General features: G+C 44.9%; 1 protein-coding gene across 5 annotated transcripts in view; it reads right to left on the bottom strand.

The window, feature by feature from the left end:
• Positions 1-19103, bottom strand: part of LOC138638721 (cytochrome P450 2K1-like) — a 218838-nt gene that overhangs the window by 102545 nt on the left and 97190 nt on the right. For all 5 annotated transcript variants that reach the window (XM_069728247.1, XM_069728250.1, XM_069728248.1 and 2 more), the window contains exon 6: positions 12046-12222. In XM_069728247.1, the coding sequence (XP_069584348.1) occupies positions 12046-12222 (177 nt within the window). The remainder of the gene's footprint in view (positions 1-12045; positions 12223-19103) is intronic.

Raw genomic sequence — 19103 nt, 5'->3', positions numbered from 1 at the left:
CCGCGCTGGCCGAGATCCCACCTCGCAGTGTCTTCTGATTTAATCACACTGCGGGCCTGGGATCCATGGGCATGCGCAGTGCATATCTTCACCTCAGGATCTCACTCATCTCCCTCCGCCTTCTTCAGACTGTGCGCCGTCAGCTGATCCCTAATAACATGCCATGGCCGTGACGCCGCACAGTCTGAAGAAGCCGGAAGGAGGGGAGTGTGAGGCGAGGATATGCACTGCGCATGCCCATGGATCCCAGGCCCGCAGTGGGATTACATTAGATGACACAGTGAGGTGGAATCACGGGCAGCGCGACTGCACAGGCACAGCCCGCCTGACACCAAGTGATGTCAAAAGACGGGCAGCGCTAACTGCACATGACCGAGGTTGAACATAACAGCGCTGGCTCGGTGACAGATTCCAACAACGCTGAGGATGCGGCACAGGCCGTCAAGAGGGGTAGGAATAACGTCGGTGCTGCGCCCCACCACGAAGGAAAGTCCCACCTCCAGGCCGATTTCACGGTATCAGGGGACACATTTTATAAGTGTTTAGTTCCGCGTTTGAAAGGAACATAATTAAAAGAGCCACCTTTTCCTTTTGCAGCATTTGTGATGCACAATTTGGTTCTTTCAGCAACAAACGCCTGGGGGGGGGGTTAAAGGTTCCCTTTCAACTTGCTCAAAGTAGGCTTCGGCCTACACCCTGCTCCTCCTGCAGACCCTAGGCTCTAACACCACCAGTTGGTGCCCGGAAGTGCTAGCTGCACAGAGAAAAACACCCGCCAATGTGTCAGTGGGATTCAGCAACGCCAGCTGTTCCCCTGCTGTGTAGCCGGCAACATGTCCTGCAAACGCCATGCAGACACAACAGACCTAAAACTGCCTCCAGTGCAGGCTTCGGCCTACACTCTGCTCCTCTGCTCCTCCTGCTGACCCTGGGCTCTAACAACGCCAGTTGGTGCCCGGAAGTGCTAGCTGCACAGAGAAAAACACCCGCCAATGTGTCAGTGGGAATCAGCAATGCCAGCTGTTCCCCTGCTGTGTAGCCGGCAACATGTTCTGCAAACGCCATGCAGACACAACAGACCTAAAACTGCCTCCAGTGCAGGCTTCGGCCTACACTCTGCTCCTCTGCTCCTCCTGCTGACCCTGGGCTCTAACACCGCCAGTTGGTGCCCGGAAGTGCTAGCTGCACAGGGAAAAACACCCGCTAACGTGTCAGTGGGGTTCAGCAACGCCAGCTGTTTCCCTGCTGTGTAGCCGGCATCGTGTCCTGCAAACACCACGCAGACACAACAGAACTAAAACTGCCTCCAGTGCAGGCTTCGGCCTACACTCTGCTCCTCTGCTCCTCCTGCTGACCCTGGGCTCTAACACCGCCAGTTGGTGCCCGGAAGTGCTAGCTGCACATAGAAAAACACCACCCTATGTGTCAGTGGGGTTCATGTTGTGAATTCTGTTGTCGAGCTCCCTCCTGTGGTCATGAATGGTACTTCGGTGAGTTCGGTCCGTGGGCTTCCTCTGGTGGCTGTGAGTGGAGCTGCTGCTTCTGAGGTTCCTTACACAGGTGACGTGGTTTGTCCTTTGGTTGGCTTCTCTATTTAACTCCACTCAGATCGTTTCTCCATGCCAGCTATCAATGTTTTAGCATTGGTTCAGTTCGCTCCTGGATCTGTCTGGTGTCCTGTCTTCTCCTGCAGAAGCTAAGTTCCTGATTGTTATTATTGCTCTTGTTTCTTTGTCCAGCTGGTTATCTTGATTTTGTCTTGCTAGCTGGAAGCTCTGGGATGCAGGGTGGCACCCCCGCACCGTGAGTCGGTGCGGAGGACCCTTTTGCACACTCTTTTGTAGGTTTTTGTGCTGACCGCAATGATTCCTTTCCTATCCTCTGTTTATTTAGTAAGTCGTGCCTCCCTTTGCTGAAACCTATCTCATTTCTGCGTTTGTGACTTTCATCTTTACTCACAGTCATTACATGTGGGGGGCTGCCTATTCCTTTGGGGAATTTCTCTGAGGCAAGGTAGGCTTTATTTTCTTATCTAGGGCTAGCTAGCTCTTAGGCTGTGACGAGGCGCATAGGGAGCGTCAGGAGCGCTCCACGGCTATTTCTAGTGTGTGCGATAGGATTAGGGCTTGCGGTCAGCAGAGCTCCCACATCCCAGAGCTCGTCCTGTATGAGTTTAACTATCAGGTCGGGTGCTCCTAACCACCAGGTCATAACAGTACAGCTGGCCCAAAGTATTAATGCATCTCAATAGAGGGATAAGAGAAGTTCTGAGACCATTTTTTTTTCTTTGCACTGTGTTTTGTCTTTCTTTTCCCCTAGACCTTTGGGTGGTTCAGGACACAGGTGTAGAGATGGACATTCAAGGTCTGTCCTCTTGTGTGGATCATCTCACTGCAAGGGTACAAAACATTCAAGATTTTGTGGTTCAGAATCCAATGTTAGAGCCTAGAATTCCTACTCCTGACTTATTTTCTGGAAATAGATCTAAGTTTCTGAATTTCAAAAATAATTGTAAACTGTTTCTAGCTTTGAAACCACGCTCCTCTGGTGACCCCGCTCATCAAGTAAAAATCAATATTTCTTTATTACGTGGTGACCCTCAAGACTGGGCATTTTCCCTTGCGCCAGGAGATCCTGCATTGCGTGATGTAGATGCGTTTTTTCTGGCGCTAGGATTGCTTTATGATGAACCAAATTCCGTGGATCAGGCAGAGAAAATCTTGCTGGCTTTGTGTCAGGGTCAGGATGAGGCGGAGGTGTACTGTCAGAAGTTTAGAAAGTGGTCTGTGCTTACTCAGTGGAATGAATGTGCCCTGGCGGCAATTTTCAGAAAGGGTCTTTCTGAAGCCCTTAAGGATGTCATGGTGGGATTTCCCACGCCTGCTGGTCTGAATGAGTCTATGTCATTGGCCATTCAGATCGATCGGCGCTTGCGTGAGCGCAAAGCTGTGCACCATTTGGCGGTGTTCTCTGAGAATAGGCCTGAGCCTATGCAGTGTGATAGAACTTTGACCAGAGCTGAACGGCAAGAACACAGATGTCAGAATGGACTGTGTTTTTACTGTGGTGACTCCACTCATGCTATCTCTGATTGTCCTAAGCGCACTAAGCGGTTCGCTAAGTCTGCCACCATTGGTACGGTACAGTCAAAATTTCTTTTGTCCATTACTCTGATTTGCTCTCTGTCGTCATATTCTGTTATGGCATTTGTGGATTCAGGCGCTGCCCTGAATTTGATGGACTTGGAGTTTGCCAGGCGCTGAGGTTTTTCCTTGGAGCCCTTGCAGCATCCTATTCCATTGAGAGGAATTGATGCTACGCCTTTGGCCAAGAATAAACCTCAATACTGGACGCAATTGACCATGTGCATGGCTCCTGCACATCAGGAGGATATTCGCTTTTTGGTGTTACATAATCTGCATGATGTGGTCGTTTTGGGGTTGCCATGGCTACAGGTCCATAATCCAGTGTTGGATTGGAAATCTATGTCTGTGTCCAGCTGGGGTTGTCAAGGGGTACATGGTGATGTTCCATTGTTGTCAATTTCGCCTTCCACTCCTTCTGAAGTCCCTGAGTTTTTATCAGATTACCGGGATATATTTGAGGAGCCCAAATCCGGTGCCCTACCTCCTCATAGGGACTGCGATTGTGCTATTAATTTGATTCCCGGTAGTAAGTTTCCTAAGGGCCGACTGTTTAATCTATCTGTGCCAGAGCACGCTGCTATGCGGAGTTATATAAAGGAATCCTTGGAGAAGGGTCATATTCGCCCGTCGTCGTCACCATTGGGAGCAGGGTTCTTTTTGGCCAAGAAGGATGGCTCTTTAAGACCTTGTATTGATTACCGCCTTCTTAATAAGATCACAGTCAAATTTCAGTATCCTTTGCCGCTGATGTCTGATCTGTTTGCTCGAATTAAGGGGGCTAGTTGGTTCACCAAGATAGATCTTCGAGGGGCGTATAATCTGGTGCGAATTAAACAGGGCGATGAATGGAAAACAGCATTTAATACACCCGAGGGCCATTTTGGGTACCTGGTTATGCCATTCGGGCTTTCTAATGCTCCATCTGTGTTTCAGTCCTTTATGCATGACATCTTCCGAGAGTACCTGGATAGATTCATGATTGTATATTTGGATGACATTTTGGTCTTTTCGGATGATTGGAAGTCTCATGTGAAGCAGGTCAGAATGGTGTTCCAGGTTCTTCGTGCTAATTCCTTGTTTGTGAAGGGGTCTAAGTGTCTCTTTGGAGTTCAGAAGGTTTCATTTTTGGGTTTCATTTTTTCCCCTTCTACTATCGAGATGGACCCTGTTAAGGTCCAGGCCATTTATGATTGGACTCAGCCGACATCTGTGAAGAGCCTACAGAAGTTCCTGGGCTTTGCTAATTTTTACCGTTGCTTCATCGCTAATTTTTCTAGTGTTGCTAAACCGTTGACTGATTTGACCAAGAAAGGTGCTGATGTGGTCAATTGGTCCTCTGCGGCTGTAGATGCTTTTCAGGAGTTGAAGCGTCGTTTTTCTTCTGCCCCTGTGCTGTGCCAGCCAGATGTTTCGCTTCCGTTTCAGGTCGAGGTTGATGCTTCTGAGATTGGAGCAGGGGCTGTTTTGTCGCAAAGAAGTTCTGATGGCTCGGTGATGAAACCATGTACCTTCTTTTCTAGAAAATTCTCGCCTGCTGAGCGCAATTATGATGTTGGCAATTGAGAGTTGTTGGCCATGAAATGGGCATTCGAGGAGTGGCGACATTGGCTTGAGGGAGCTAAACATCGCGTGGTGGTCTTGACGGATCACAAGGATTTGACTAATCTCGAGTCTGCCAAACGGTTGAATCCTAGACAGGCTCGATGGTCGCTCTTTTTCTCCCGTTTTGATTTTGTGGTTTCATACCTTCCGGGATCTAAGAATGTGAAGGCTGATGCCCTGTCAAGGAGTTTTGTGCCTGACTCTCCGGGTGTTCCGGAGCCGGCGGGTATTCTTAAAGAGGGGGTAATTTTGTCTGCCATCTCCCCTGATTTGCGGCGCGTGCTGCAGAAGTTTCAGGCTGATAGACCTGACCGTTGTCCTACGGAGAAACTGTTTGTCCCTGATAGATGGACTAATAGAGTTATCTCTGAGGTTCATTGTTCGGTGTTGGCTGGTCATCCTGGAATCTTTGGTACCAGAGATTTGGTGGCTAGATCCTTTTGGTGGCCTTCTTTGTCACGGGATGTGCGTTCTTTTGTGCAGTCCTGTGGGACTTGTGCTCGGGCTAAGCCCTGCTGTTCTCATGCCAGTGGGTTGCTTTTGCCCTTGCCGGTCCCGAAGAGGCCCTGGATGCATATTTCCATGGATTTTATTTCTGATCTCCCTGTTTCTCAAAGGATGTCGGTCATTTGGGTGGTTTGTGATCGCTTCTCTAAGATGGTCCATTTGGTACCCTTGTCTAAATTGCCTTCCTCCTCTGATTTGGTGCCATTGTTTTTCCAGCATGTGGTTTGCATGGCATTCCAGAGAACATCGTCTCGGACAGGGGTTCCCAGTTTGTTTCAAGGTTTTGGCGGTCCTTTTGTGCTAAGATGGGCATTGATTTGTCTTTTTCTTCGGCTTTCCATCCTCAGACTAATGGCCAAACCGAACAAACTAATCAGACTTTTGAGACATATCTGAGATGCTTTGTTTCTGCTGATCAGGATCATTGGGTGTCCTTTTTGCCTTTGGCTGAGTTCGCCCTTAATAATCGGGCCAGCTCGGCTACTTTGGTTTCTCCTTTTTTCTGCAATTCTGGTTTCCATCCTCGTTTCTCTTCAGGGCAGATTGAGCCTTCGGACTGTCCTGGTGTGGATACTGTGGTGGACAGGTTGCAGCAGATTTGGACTCATGTGGTGGACAATTTGACATTGTCCCAGGAGAAGGCTCAACGTTTCGCTAACTGCCGGCGCTGTGTTGGTCCCCGACTTCGGGTTGGGGATTTGGTTTGGTTGTCATCTCGTCATGTTCCTATGAAGGTTTCCTCTCCTAAGTTTAAGCCTCGTTTCATTGGTCCATATAAGATTTCTGAAATTCTTAATCCTGTGTCATTTCGTTTGGACCTTCCAGCTTCTTTTGCCATCCATAATGTGTTCCATAGGTCGTTGTTGCGGAGATACGTGGCGCCTATGGATCCCTCCGTTGATCCTCCTGCCCCGGTGTTGGTCGAGGGGGAGTTGGAGTATGTGGTGGAAAAGATCTTGGATTCTCGTGTTTCGAGACGGAAACTCCAGTACCTGGTCAAGTGGAAGGGTTAATTCCTGGGTTTTTGCCTCTGATGTTCATGCTGCCGATCTAGTTTGTGCCTTTCATTTGGCTCATCCTGATCGGCCTGGGGGCTCTGGTGAGGGTTCGGTGACCCCTCCTCAAGGGGGGGGGGTACTGTTGAGAATTCTGTTGTCGAGCTCCCTCCTGTGGTCATGAATGGTACTTCGGTGAGTTCGGTCCGTGGGCTCCCTCTGGTGGCTGTGAGTGGAGCTGCTGCTTCTGAGGTTCCTTACACAGGTGACGTGGTTTATCCTTTGGTTGGCTTCTCTATTTAACTCCACTCAGATCGTTTCTCTATGCCAGCTGTCAATGTTTTAGCATTGGTTCAGTTCGCTCCTGGATCTGGCTGGTGTCCTGTCTTCTCCTGCAGAAGCTAAGTTCCTGATTGTTATTATTGTTCTTGTTTCTTTGTCCAGCTGGTTATCTTGATTTTGTCTTGCTAGCTGGAAGCTCTGGGATGCAGGGTGGCACCCCCGCACTGTGAGTCGGTGCGGAGGACCCTTTTGCACACTCTGCGTGGTCTTTTGTAGGTTTTTGTGCTGACCGCAAAGATTCCTTTCCTATCCTCTGTCTATTTAGTAAGTCGTGCCTCCCTTTGCTGAAACCTATCTCATTTCTGTGTTTGTGACTTTCATCTTTACTCACAGTCATTACATGTGGGGGGCTGCCTATTCCTTTGGGGAATTTCTCTGAGGCAAGGTAGGCTATATTTTCTTCTTTAGGGCTAGCTAGCTCTTAGGCTGTGACGAGGCGCATAGGGAGCGTCAGGAGCACTCCACGGCTATTTCTAGTGTGTGCGATAGGATTAGGGCTTGCGGTCAGCAGAGCTCCCACATCCCAGAGCTCGTCCTGTATGAGTTTAACTATCAGGTCGGGTGCTCCTAACCACCAGGTCATAACAGGTTCAGCAACGCCAGCTGTTCCCCTGCTGTGTAGCCGGCATCTTGTCCTGCAAACGCCACGCAGACACAACAACTGAAATTAAAAGGAACCTGTCCCCCCCCAGGCGTTTGTATGTATAACAGCCACCTTGTACAGCAGTAATGCTGCATTTGTACAAGGTGGGTCATTAAGTTATTCTCCTTGCACACGTCAAACTCAACACGTATACAATGTGTCCCCTGAGACCATTAAACCGTCCCTGAGGTGTAACTTTCCTTTGTAATGTGTGATGCAGTGACCCCTGTTACAGCTAGGGGGCGCTGTGAGTTCCCCTTGGGATGTGCATGGAGGCATATCTATTGTGATAATCGTGGTGAAACAGTGACTGGCTGTGTTGTGAATGGCCGATATGTGTCGCAGAGGGAGTCTGCGTAGTAAGTCTGATGCAATGTTGTTGTTCTAGGACCTGTAGTCCCTCAAGTGTGTTTATGTAAGATGTAGCTGTAAGGGAGACTTACTAGGCTAGTTGTGTGAGATGGGCGGGACAAACTAGCCACACATCTACACTCCCACCCAGGGGAGTGGTTAAGGATATATAATGTGACCAGGGTGTGGGTCATCATGGTCCCTGTGTATGGTTCCTGTGTGGTTCCAGTGGAAGGTCCTGGAGAGCCTGTGTGTTGGGAGGTCCTGGGAGTAGGACCGGATCCCTGAATAGCACACTGAACCACCTGTGTTGAATTTCCTGGGAGTAGGAGTTCTGAATAGCACATGGTGGGGCTTTGGACCTGGTGAGCCGGGTGTGTTGGATTTCCTGGGAGTAGGAGTTCTGAAGAGCACATGGTGGGGCTTTGGACTTGCGGGTGGCCTGGGGTGATGGACGAGGTCCTGAATAGCACCTGGACAGGTCACATGTGCGGTTCATGTGGGGAAGCTACCGTCCTTCGGTGGGTCTGGACTGACTAAGATAAGCCGCCAGGCAAGTTGGTGATCCCTGTGAGGCATCTTTCCCGGAGGACTGAAAAGGAGTCAGCAGGGGGAGCAGGAGCTCCCGTCAGGTACCTATACAGACTGTTGGTGCTTGTAATGTTCCATGAACTGTGTGGTCTCCCACGGTGACTGAACAAAGTGAGGTTCAGCGTGTTTAGAGACTGCGACCCAGTGTCATATGCGCTGTATGTGACTTGGGACATTGGTGAAGTGTACGGCGTACGGACACCCATGGTAACTGGGCGAAGTGAGAGGCCCAGCATGTTTAGTGTCCGTGAAACAAAGCCGTAAAAGAAGTGTTAATGACAAAGCTGCAAGTTAATATCACCAGTTGGTGCCTATTGTGTTTGATGAATGTATAATATGGACTGTGCATAACCCGGTTTATGACCCTTTAATAAACCGTATGGACTGTTTTGTGTTCAAAAATCGTGCCTGACTACGTCAATCCTGTGCCAAGCGAGTGTCCCCCAATACACTTAGTAAGAGCAATCTTACAAATGACACGCAGCAACCCCCTTGGTAGCGCTGCCCATCTTCTGACATCGTTGGTTGGCTGGCTGTGCCTCTGCGGCCGCCGTGCCCGACACAACCCCCCTCATTGTCTCATATATTTTGGCTGCGAAGGTGTGATTGATGGGCATGAGCAGTGTATATCTTTGACTGTCACTCCCCTCCTTCCGCCTTCTTCAGACTGTGCGGCTTCATGGCCGCGGCATGCGATAAGGGATCAGCTGACGCCGCACAATCTGAAGCAGGTGTAAGGACATGAGTGAGAGGCAAACATATTTACTGCGCAAGGTCATGAATCCCAGCCCCGCAGTGTGAGTAAATGAAAAGACACTGCGGGGCTGGGATTCATGGGCATCGCGAACCGCAGCGGCCGACATCAAATGATGTCAGAAGATGGGCAGCGCTAACAGCGCATGGCCAAGTGATAACACAACAGCGCAGACTCCTGTAGAGCAAAAAGCGACGCTCAGGAGGCCGCGCCCAGAGTGCAGACTAAAGCTTAGTGCAATTTCATTAAATAGAAATGACCACTAAAGTATATAAAAATAATTGTTTCCATGTCACTGGTGTCTAAAGCCTTTACAGTCTAAACTTTTTTTTACGTCTTTTCTTTTCAATGTTATGTTTTTTTGTAATATACTCCATTACTTTATTTTGCTTTGAGTATGAATTCTTCCAAGAGCATCAGTTCAAAGCGGCTTGTAAAAGAGCATGAAGTAGGCAGTTAAAACTAGACTTTCAGCATAGTTTTCATGGAGGTAGAAAGAAAAATAAGGAAATAGACTGTATTACAAAGATTATTGATTTTGCAAAGGCCGATCAATAACAAACACCAAAATAACAAAAAATAACAAAATAAAAATAACAAAAATAACAAATAACAAAAAATGAATTACTCTCTAAATATTGAACTAAATGAAAAGCAATGTTTTGATGGGAAAACTAATGCATCATGGATTACTGATTTTCTTGTCATTACTGATGGAATTTTCAATGAAAGCTGCTAATAAATCCTTAATGCAAATGTAAACAGAACTACAAAATAGGTAAATAATAAAGTCTGTGTGTTAGAAAAGCTTAATTGAAAAATGAAAATGATAATGTTTTACAATGAGGTGTTACAGTTGCAGGATAGACTTGTGCAGACAGACTGGCTTTTTAAATTGTGAGGTTTTGGCTCTCACATCGGAATTTATGTTCACTGTATTTATTAATGTTCTGTATATTTTAAGTGCTGTTTGCTGTTTGTGCGCTGTGTTTGAAGATTGCTGAATCATTTTGACACTGCAGAACCTCAGTCAGTCATGAGTTACGCTTGTTGTCTGAGTAAAACTGGAAAGGACAGAGGTTATTTAATGCGTAACCATAGTTTTAATTTTTCTTCAAAAATCAATAGTACACGTAAAGATAAGAAACTTTGTAATATATCTTTTCAGAAAAATAATTTTCTTTTTACTTCCAGAACTGATCATTCATTCTAAAAATTCTCAATTCACAAGTAAAATCTGTATTCGGCGAAGACAGACTTTCCTATTAAAAAGATAGGAGATTGAAGTCAGTGCTCATTAATTGAGATGGGCGAACCCGAACTGTAAAGTTTGGCATCCGTACAGAACACCAACTGTTCAGGGCATGGACACCGAACATGGACTTGACCAGGAAGTCTGTGTTACTGTGTGGATTCGGCTGCCCAAGCACTGGGTTTTTGTCATGCTGTGTTGTGCATAAGAGTTTTTCTCACTGTGCTAGTGGGGATCTCACCGAGGTCATGGCAATTCAGCCTGGCTTGGGAACGCAGCTTCAGTGACTGTAGGTAACCTCGATGAAGTCATGCTGGTCACTGATGCTATGCTCGCAGCAGTGGTTTTCAGCCTGGACAGTCACATCTTGGCAGCGTCCAGGTGGAAAACTGTTTTTCCCCTAGACATGGATTACGGCATGGGACAGAACAACATAGAAGTGAGAGATGTTGTTTTTTTATTTTTGTTTTATTACAGGAGCATGATGGCTTCGGTGGAATTTAGCGTTAGGTGATTATAACTGTGTTTGTTATTTTTAAATAAAAGAATAAAAGTGTGTTTTGATTTATTTCTAATAAAATACTTTATTCTGGCTGAATGTTTATTTACAATACAACTAAAGGATTAGTAATGGTAGGCGTCTTATTGATGCCTCACCATTACTAAGCCATGGGCTTGATGTCATCTGACAGTACAGAGGTGACATCAACCCCACAAATATTAACCCCACTTGCCACCACTACAGGGCAAGTAGGAAGTGCTGTGCAAAGCCCCAAAATTGGCACAACTATTAGATGTGCCTTTTCTGGGCAGCTGCGGGCTGCTATTTTTAGGCTGGGGGCCAATATCCATGGCCCTTAACCAGCCTGAGAATACCAACCCCCAGCTGTCTGCTTTAGAAAGGCTGGTTGCTTTTTAAATTATTTATTTAAATAATTAAAAAAAAAACTGTGCGAAAATCATTCTATTTTTGATAGCCAGCCTTGCTGAAGCTGACAGCTGAGGGTTGCCTCCCCCAGCTGTGAGTTTTGCCTGGCTGGTTATTAAAAACACAAGGGAACCCACGCCATTTTTTTTTCTAATTATTTATTTACAGCTCAGGAGCAGCTGATGAATACTCTCAACCGCCGCACCTGCTCTCACTGTTACAGGGACTCTTTAAAGCTCACCCAGTAAGGTGGATCCTCTAAGCCTATAGTATGGGTTGGCACATGAACCCTGGTGTTGATGTATCAAGTAAGAAGGCGTGTGGGCAGCGAGAACTGTAAAGGCTCACCAGGAATCTCAGGATCAGCACAATGGATGAAGTGGTTTCCAGCAGGGAGGAATTCAACTACAAACACTGAACACAAACAGCCAGATGGTTGATCACACCTAACATAGGACTAAGAGTCTAAGTCCCAAGACACAGGTGTGAGTGTTATTGAGCCTTAAATAGGTTTAGGTAGCTGACATCATTGATCCGCGATAAGCAAATTGCAAAACCCACTGTGGAACACAACAGAGGGCAGCAGACTCAGTAGAAGGAAATGGAAGTGGAGCCTGGCATACGCGGGGCAGGTATGTAATAGAAGATATATTACAGATTTTCATGTGTACTATTGATTTATGAAGTAAAAATTATTACAACTGTTACTTTTTTCTTTTCCTGTAATCTGTAACAGCCCAAGCTACCATGTGCCATTTATAATGCTACAAAATGTACACTTCTAAAACACAGTATGACATCCCAGCAAGCCATATAGCTCCACAACTAGACAAAGTTTCCCATATAAAATAAAACTAAATTGTGATATCAACATGAATTATGCCAGATGACAAGCTCAGCTCTGCCACACATGTAACAATACTGATTTTAGTACCTCTCGTTGTTTCACCAAAAAAGAGTCGATAAGATTCCTCTGGTCATTTACATCCAGTTGTTTCCTGTGGTTGGTGAAGGCCTCTTGAATGAATACGTGCAATCCATTTAGATTCCTGATCGCCTTTTTAGCCACACTCGTAAACCAGCGCATCACAGATGGATATGTGTTATAAAGCTGCACAGAAAGAAATAGATGACATTTGCATTTCTATTTCTAATCAGGTATATTCCGAAAACTGCTATTCAAAATGCTAAAAATTCAATTATACACAAGATAGTTGCAATTGTTTCTTCCACTTGAAAAAGACACTAGTCCAGCACTGAAACGCATTATGGAAATAAAAACCTTCAACTCATCGTGGTCCTAAGGATTCTTCATTACATCAGCACAGCCTGATATCGTGTAATCCAAATTGATCAACTTATCCCCAATTACTAATATCATGTGACAGAAGAATTGGGCGTTTTGGACTTCCATAGTTTTTTGGCAATTTTAAATCATGTCCAACATCTTAACCCCTTTCTGATATCGGCCGTAATAGAACCCCGATGTTGGACACCCTCCCTTTGATGTGGGCTCTGACAGTGAGCCCACATCTTTCCTGGCACATGTCAGCTGTTTTGAACAGCTGACATGTGCCCGGAACAGCTGCGGTTGGAATCGCGATCCACCCACCGATATTAACCTGTTAAATGCCACTGTTAAATGGTGACAGCGACATTTAACATGCACTTCAATCGTGCACTGCACTGGCAATCGTGCAGGAAATCTGCTCACCGGTGACCCCCGTCACATCATTGCAGGTCACTGATGGGATGCCATGACAACCAGAGGACTCCTGGAGAACTTTATGGTTGTCACTGCCGGATTTCTTTGAGCGCCGCCGAGTCGTCAGCAATCATAGCAAGTGAGTAATTTAACTCCATACAAGCAAACTGATCATCACCTGTATGTATCAGTGCCGATCGGGTTATGGCAGCTTCTAGTCTACCATAGAGACTATTGAAGCATGCCAAAAGTAAAAAAAAATTATTAAAAATATTAACCCCTTCATGGCCGGGGGATTTTTCATTTTTCCGTGTTCGTTTTTCGCTCCCCTCCTTCCCAGAGCCATAACTTTTTTATTTTTCTGTCAATTTGGCCATGTGAGGGCTTATTTTTTGTGGGACGAGTTGTACTTTTGAACGACATCATTGGTTTTAGCATGTCGTGTACTAGAAAACGGGAAAAAAATTCCAAGTGCGGTGAAATTGCAAAAAAAGTGCAATCCCACATTGGTTTTTTGTTTGGCTTTTTTGCTAGGTTCACTAAATGCTAAAACTGACCTGCCATTATGATTCTACAGGTCATTACGAGTTCATAGACACCTAACATGACTAGGTTATTTTTTATCTAAGTGGTGAAAAAAAATTCCAAACTTTGCTAAAAAAAAAAAAAAAAAAATTGCGCCATTTTCCGATACTCGTAGCGTCTCCATTTTTCATCATCTGGGGTCGGTTGAGGGCTTATTTTTTGCGTGCCGAGATGACGTTTTTAATGATAGCATTTCGCTGCAGATACGTTCTTTTGATCGGCCGCTATTGCATTTTAATGCAATGTCGCGGCGACCAAAAAAACGTAATTCTGGCGTTTCGAATTTTTTTCCCGCTACGCTGTTTAGCGATCAGGTTAATACTTTTTTTTAATTGATAGATCAGGCGATTCTGAGCGCGGCGATACCAAATATGCGTAGATTTGATATTTTTTTATTGATTTATTTTGATTGGGGCGAAAGGGGGGTGATTTAAACTTTTATGTTTTTTTTATTTTTTTCACATTTTTTTAAACTTTTTTTTTTAACTTTTGCCATGCTTCAATAGCCTCCATGGGAGGCTAGAAGCAGGCACAACGCGATCGGCTCTGCTACATAGCAGCCATCTGCTGATCGCTGCTATGTAGCAGAATTGCACGTGTGCTGTGAGCACCGACCACAGGGGGCGCTCACAGCGACGGGCAATCAGTAACCATAGAGGTCTCTAGGACCTCTATGGTTACCATTCACAAGCATCGCCGACCCCCGATCATGTGACAGGGGTCGGCGATGCCGTCATTTCCGGCCGCCCGGCCGGAAGCGGTAGTTAAATGCCGCTGTCTGCGTTTGACAGCGGCATTTAACTAGTTAATAGGTGCGGGCAGATCGCGATTCTGCCCGCACCTATTGCGGGCACATGTCAGCTGTTCAAAACAGCTGACATGTCCCGGCTTTGATGCGGGCTCACCGCGGAGCCCTGCATCAAAGCAGGGGAGCCGGCATCGGACGGTATAGTACGTCCGATGCCGGAAAGGGGTTAAAACAATAAAAAAATAAAAGTATAAATCACCCCCCTTTCGCCTTATTCAAAATAAAACAACAAAAAAATTAAACATACACATAATTGTTATCACAGCGTTCAGAAGCGCCCGATCTATCAATAAAACAGGATTAACCCCTTAATCCCATATGACGTACTATCCCATCCAGGTGACCTGGGACTTAATTCCCAGTGACGGGATAGTACGTCATATGCGATCGGCCGCGCTCACGGGGGGACTATCGCAGCTGACATCCGGCACTATGTGCCAGGAGCGGTCACGGACCACTCCCGGCACATTAACCCCCGGCACACCGCGATCAAGCATGATCGCGATGTGCCGGCGGTACAGGGAAGCATCGAGCAGTGAGGGGGCTCCCTGCGTGCTTCCCTGAGACGATCGGTACACGGTGATGTACTCACCGTGTACCGAGCGTCTTCTCCCTGCAGTCCCCGGATCCAAAATGGCCGCGGGGCTGCATCCGGGTCCTGCAGGGAGTACTTCCGGGTCGCCTGCAGGTGCTGGTAAGCCTGCAGCGATGTCAGTGAGATCGCCGATCTTACAGAGTGCTGTGCAAACTGTAAGATCGGTGATCTGTGATGTCCCCCCCTGGGACAAAGTAAAAAAAAAAAAAAAAAATTACTAAATAAAAAAAAAAATATATATATATTATTCCCATAAATACATTTCTTTATCAAAAAAAAAAACAAAAACCATAAATGTACACATATTTAGTATCGCCGCGTCCGTAGCGACCCGACCTATAAAACTGTCCCACTAGTTAACCCCTTCAGTGAACACCGTAAGAAAAAAAAAAAAACGAGCCAAAAAACAACGTTTTATTATCATACCGCCGAACAAAAAGTGGAATAACACGCGATCAAAAAGACGGAAATAAATAAACATGAAACCGCTGAAAACGTCATCTTGTCCCGCAAAAAACGAGCCACAACAGAGCATAATAAGCAAAAAAAAAAAAAAGTTATAGTCCTGAGAATAAAGCGATGCCAAAATAATTATTTTTTCTATAAAATAGCTTTTATCGTATAAAAGCGCCAAAACATAAAAAAATGATATAAATGAGGTATCACTGTAATTGTACTGACCCGACGAATAAAACTGCTTTATCCACTTTACCAAACGCGTAACGGTATAAACGCCTCCCCCAAAAGAAATTCATGAATAGCTGGTTTTTGGTCATTCTGCCTCACAAAAATCGGAATAAAAAGTGATCAAAAACTGTCACGTGTCCAAAAATGTTACCAATAAAAACGTCAACTCGTCCCGCAAAAAACAAGACCTCACATGACTCTGTGGACTAACATATGGAAAAATTGTAGGTCTCAAAATGTGGAGACGCAAAAACTTTTTTGCTATAAAAAAAGCGTATTTTAGTGTGTGACGGCTGCCAATCATAAAAATCCGATATAAAAAACGCTATAAAAGTAAATCAAACCCCCCTTCATCACCCCCTTAGTTAGGGAAAAATAATAAAATTAAAAAAATGTATTTATTTCCATTTTCCCATCAGGGTTAGGGCTAGGGTTGGGGCTAGGGTTGGGGCTAGGGTTAGGGTTAGGGCTAGGTTTAGGGCTAGGGTTGAGGCTAGGGTTAGGGTTAGGGTTGGGGCTAAAGTTAGGGTTAGGGTTGGCGCTAAAGTTAGGGTTAGGGTTTGGATTATATTTACGGTTGGGATTAGGGTTGGGATTAGAATTAGGGGTGTGTCAGGGTTAGGGGTGTGGTTAGGGTTACCGTTGGGATTAGGGTTAGGGGTGTGTTAGGGTTAGGGTTTCAGGTAAAATTGGGGAGTTTCCACTGTTCAGGCACATCAGGGGCTCTCCAAACGCGACATGGCGTCCGATCTCAATTCCAGCCAATTCTGCGTTGAAAAAGTAAAACAGTGCTCCTTCCCTTCCGAGCTCTCCGGTGCGCCCAAACAGGGGTTTACCCAAACATATGGGATATCAGCGTACTAAGGACAAATTGGACAACAACTTTTGGGGTCCAAGTTCTCTTGTTATCCTTGGGAAAATAAAAATGTGGGGGGCTAAAAATCATTTTTGTGGGAAAAATAAGATTTTTTTTATTTTCGCGGCTCTGCGTTGTAAACTGCAGTGAAACACTTGGGGGTTCAAAGTTCTCACAACACATCTAGATAAGTTCCTTGGGGGGTCTAGTTTCCAATATGGGGTCACTTGTGGGGGGTTTCTACTGTTTGGGTACATCAGGGGCTCTGCAAATGCAATGTGACGCCTGCAGACCAATCCATCTAAGTCTGTATTCCAAATAGCGCTCCTTCCCTTCCGAGCTCTGCCATGCGCCCAAACAGTGGTTTATCCCCACATCTGGGGTATCAACGTACTCAGGACAAATTGTACAACAACTTTTGGAGTCCATTTTCTCCTGTTACCCTTGGTAAAATAAAACAAATTGGAGCTGAAATAAATTTTGTGTGAAAAAAAGTTAAATGTTCATTTTTATTTAAACATTCCAAAAATTCCTGTAAAACACCTGAAGGGTTAATAAACTTCTTGAATGTGGTTTTGAGCACCTTGAGGGGTGCAGTTTTTAGAATGGTGTCAAACTTGGGTATTTTCTATCATATAGACCCCTAAAAATGACTTCAAATGAGATGTGGTCCCTAAAAAAAAAATGGTGTTGCAAAAATGAGAAATTGCTGGTCAAATTTTAACCCTTATAACTCCCTAACAAAAAAAAATGTTGGTTCCAAAATTGTGCTGATGTAAAGTAGACATGTGGGAAATCTTATTTATTAAGTATTTTGCATGACATATCTCTGTGATTTAAGGGTATAAAAATTCAAAGTTGGAAAATTGCAAAATTTTCAAAATTTTCGCCAAATTTCCATTTTTTTCACAAATAATCGCAAGATATATTGAATAAATTTTACCACTAACATGAAGTACAATACGTCACGAGAAAACAATGTCAGAATCGCCAAGATCCGTTGAAGCGTTCCAGAATTATAACCTCATAAAGGGACAGTGGTCAGAATTGTAAAAATTGGCTCAGACATTAACGTGCAAACCACCCTCGGGGCTTAAGGGGTTAACCTGATCGCTAAACGAGAAAAAGTCAAAATGCCAGAATTACATTTTTTGGTCACTGCAACATTGCATCAAGACGCAATAATGGGCGATCAAAAGATAATATCTTCCCTGACATGGTATAGTTAAAAATGTCAGCTCGGCGCACAAAAAATAGCCTGCACCCAGTCCGAGATCACAAAAAATGGGGATGCTACGAGTAACGGAAAATGGCACTTTTTTTTAACAAAGTTTTTTTTTTCACCACTTGGATAAAAAAGAACTTAGACATGTTTGGTGTCTATGACCCCATAGTGACCTTGAGAATCATAGTGGCAGGTCAATTTTAGCATTTAGTGAACCTAGTAAAAAAGCAAAACAAGGGTGGAATACATTTTTTTTGCAATTTCCCCGCACTTGAAATTTTTTTCCCATCTTTTAGTACAAGACATGGTAAAACCAATGGTGTCTTTCAAAAGTACAGCTTGTTCCGCTAAATAAATCCCTCACATGGCCATTTTGACCATAAAATATAAATGTTATGGCTCTGAAAATAAAGGAAGCAAAAAGCTAAAACACAAAAACGAAATTACCTCCTGGGGTTAAGGTATTAATGCTGCATTTATCCGGATTCCAGGAATCAATGAATTTGACATGGCAGGGAAGTAAGGTGTCAGCATACCCAATCCTGTGTTTACAGAGAAGATACAGGTGCTTCTGACAAAATTAGAATATCATCAAAAAGTTAATTTATCTCAGTTCTTCAATACAAAAAGTGAAACTCATATACAGCTCTGGCAAAAATTAAGAGACCACTGCAAAATTTTCAGTTTTTCAGATTGTTCTCTTTATACGAAAATTTTTTGAGTAAAATGTACATAGTTGTTTTATTCTCTAAACTTCTGACAACGTATATCCAAAATTTAAAGCTAAAAATTTTGTATTTATTTGCAGCAAATGAGAATCGACAAAAATAATAAAAAAAGAAACAGTACTTTCAGACCTCAAATAATGCAAAGAAAACAAGTTATTACTCATGTAGAAACAATAGAACTAATGTTTTAGCTCATGAAGTGTTCAGAAATCTATATTTCGTGGAATGACCATGATTTTTATGTTTCCACTAGAGTTGAGCGACCTTGACCTTTTTAGAGTCGAGCCGGGTTTCGCGAAACCCGACTATCTCAAAAGTCGGGTCGAGTGAAATCGACCGATTATGGCGAAAAGTCGGGATCGACCGAAACACGAAACCCAATGCAAGTCAATGGGGCAGCATAGTCGGCAGTGAGTGGGGGCCAGGAAAACACCTAGAGTGCCCATTTTAATGTCAAAACCATCCATTCTTCTTAATGAAGCTTGTCAAGCGTAATTAACCTTATAATAATTGGAAGGCATTTGAAATTGGGGGTCATTTGGCTAAAGTTGTGGTGGGTAGGGCTGGTTCAAGTAATTAGTGGGCCCAGGAAATCTGGACCACGTCACGGCAGTGGAGCAGGGAGAGGTAAGTATTTCAACTTTGCAAGTGCTGTGAACCTGAGCAAATAGGGGGGGCCCACTCGTTGGCATTGGCACTGGCACAGGGCCCCTCAAAGTACAGCGGTGTGTTTGCACGGCGGGGGCGCCTCCCACCGGCAGCAACACTTTTGCGTACTATGAGAGGCCCTGTGCCAGTGACGT

This window comes from Ranitomeya imitator, chromosome 5 (genome assembly GCF_032444005.1).
Source record: "Ranitomeya imitator isolate aRanImi1 chromosome 5, aRanImi1.pri, whole genome shotgun sequence".
In the NCBI taxonomy this organism is placed as follows: domain Eukaryota; kingdom Metazoa; phylum Chordata; class Amphibia; order Anura; family Dendrobatidae; genus Ranitomeya; species Ranitomeya imitator.
This window is presented reverse-complemented; position numbering and strand designations above follow the sequence as displayed.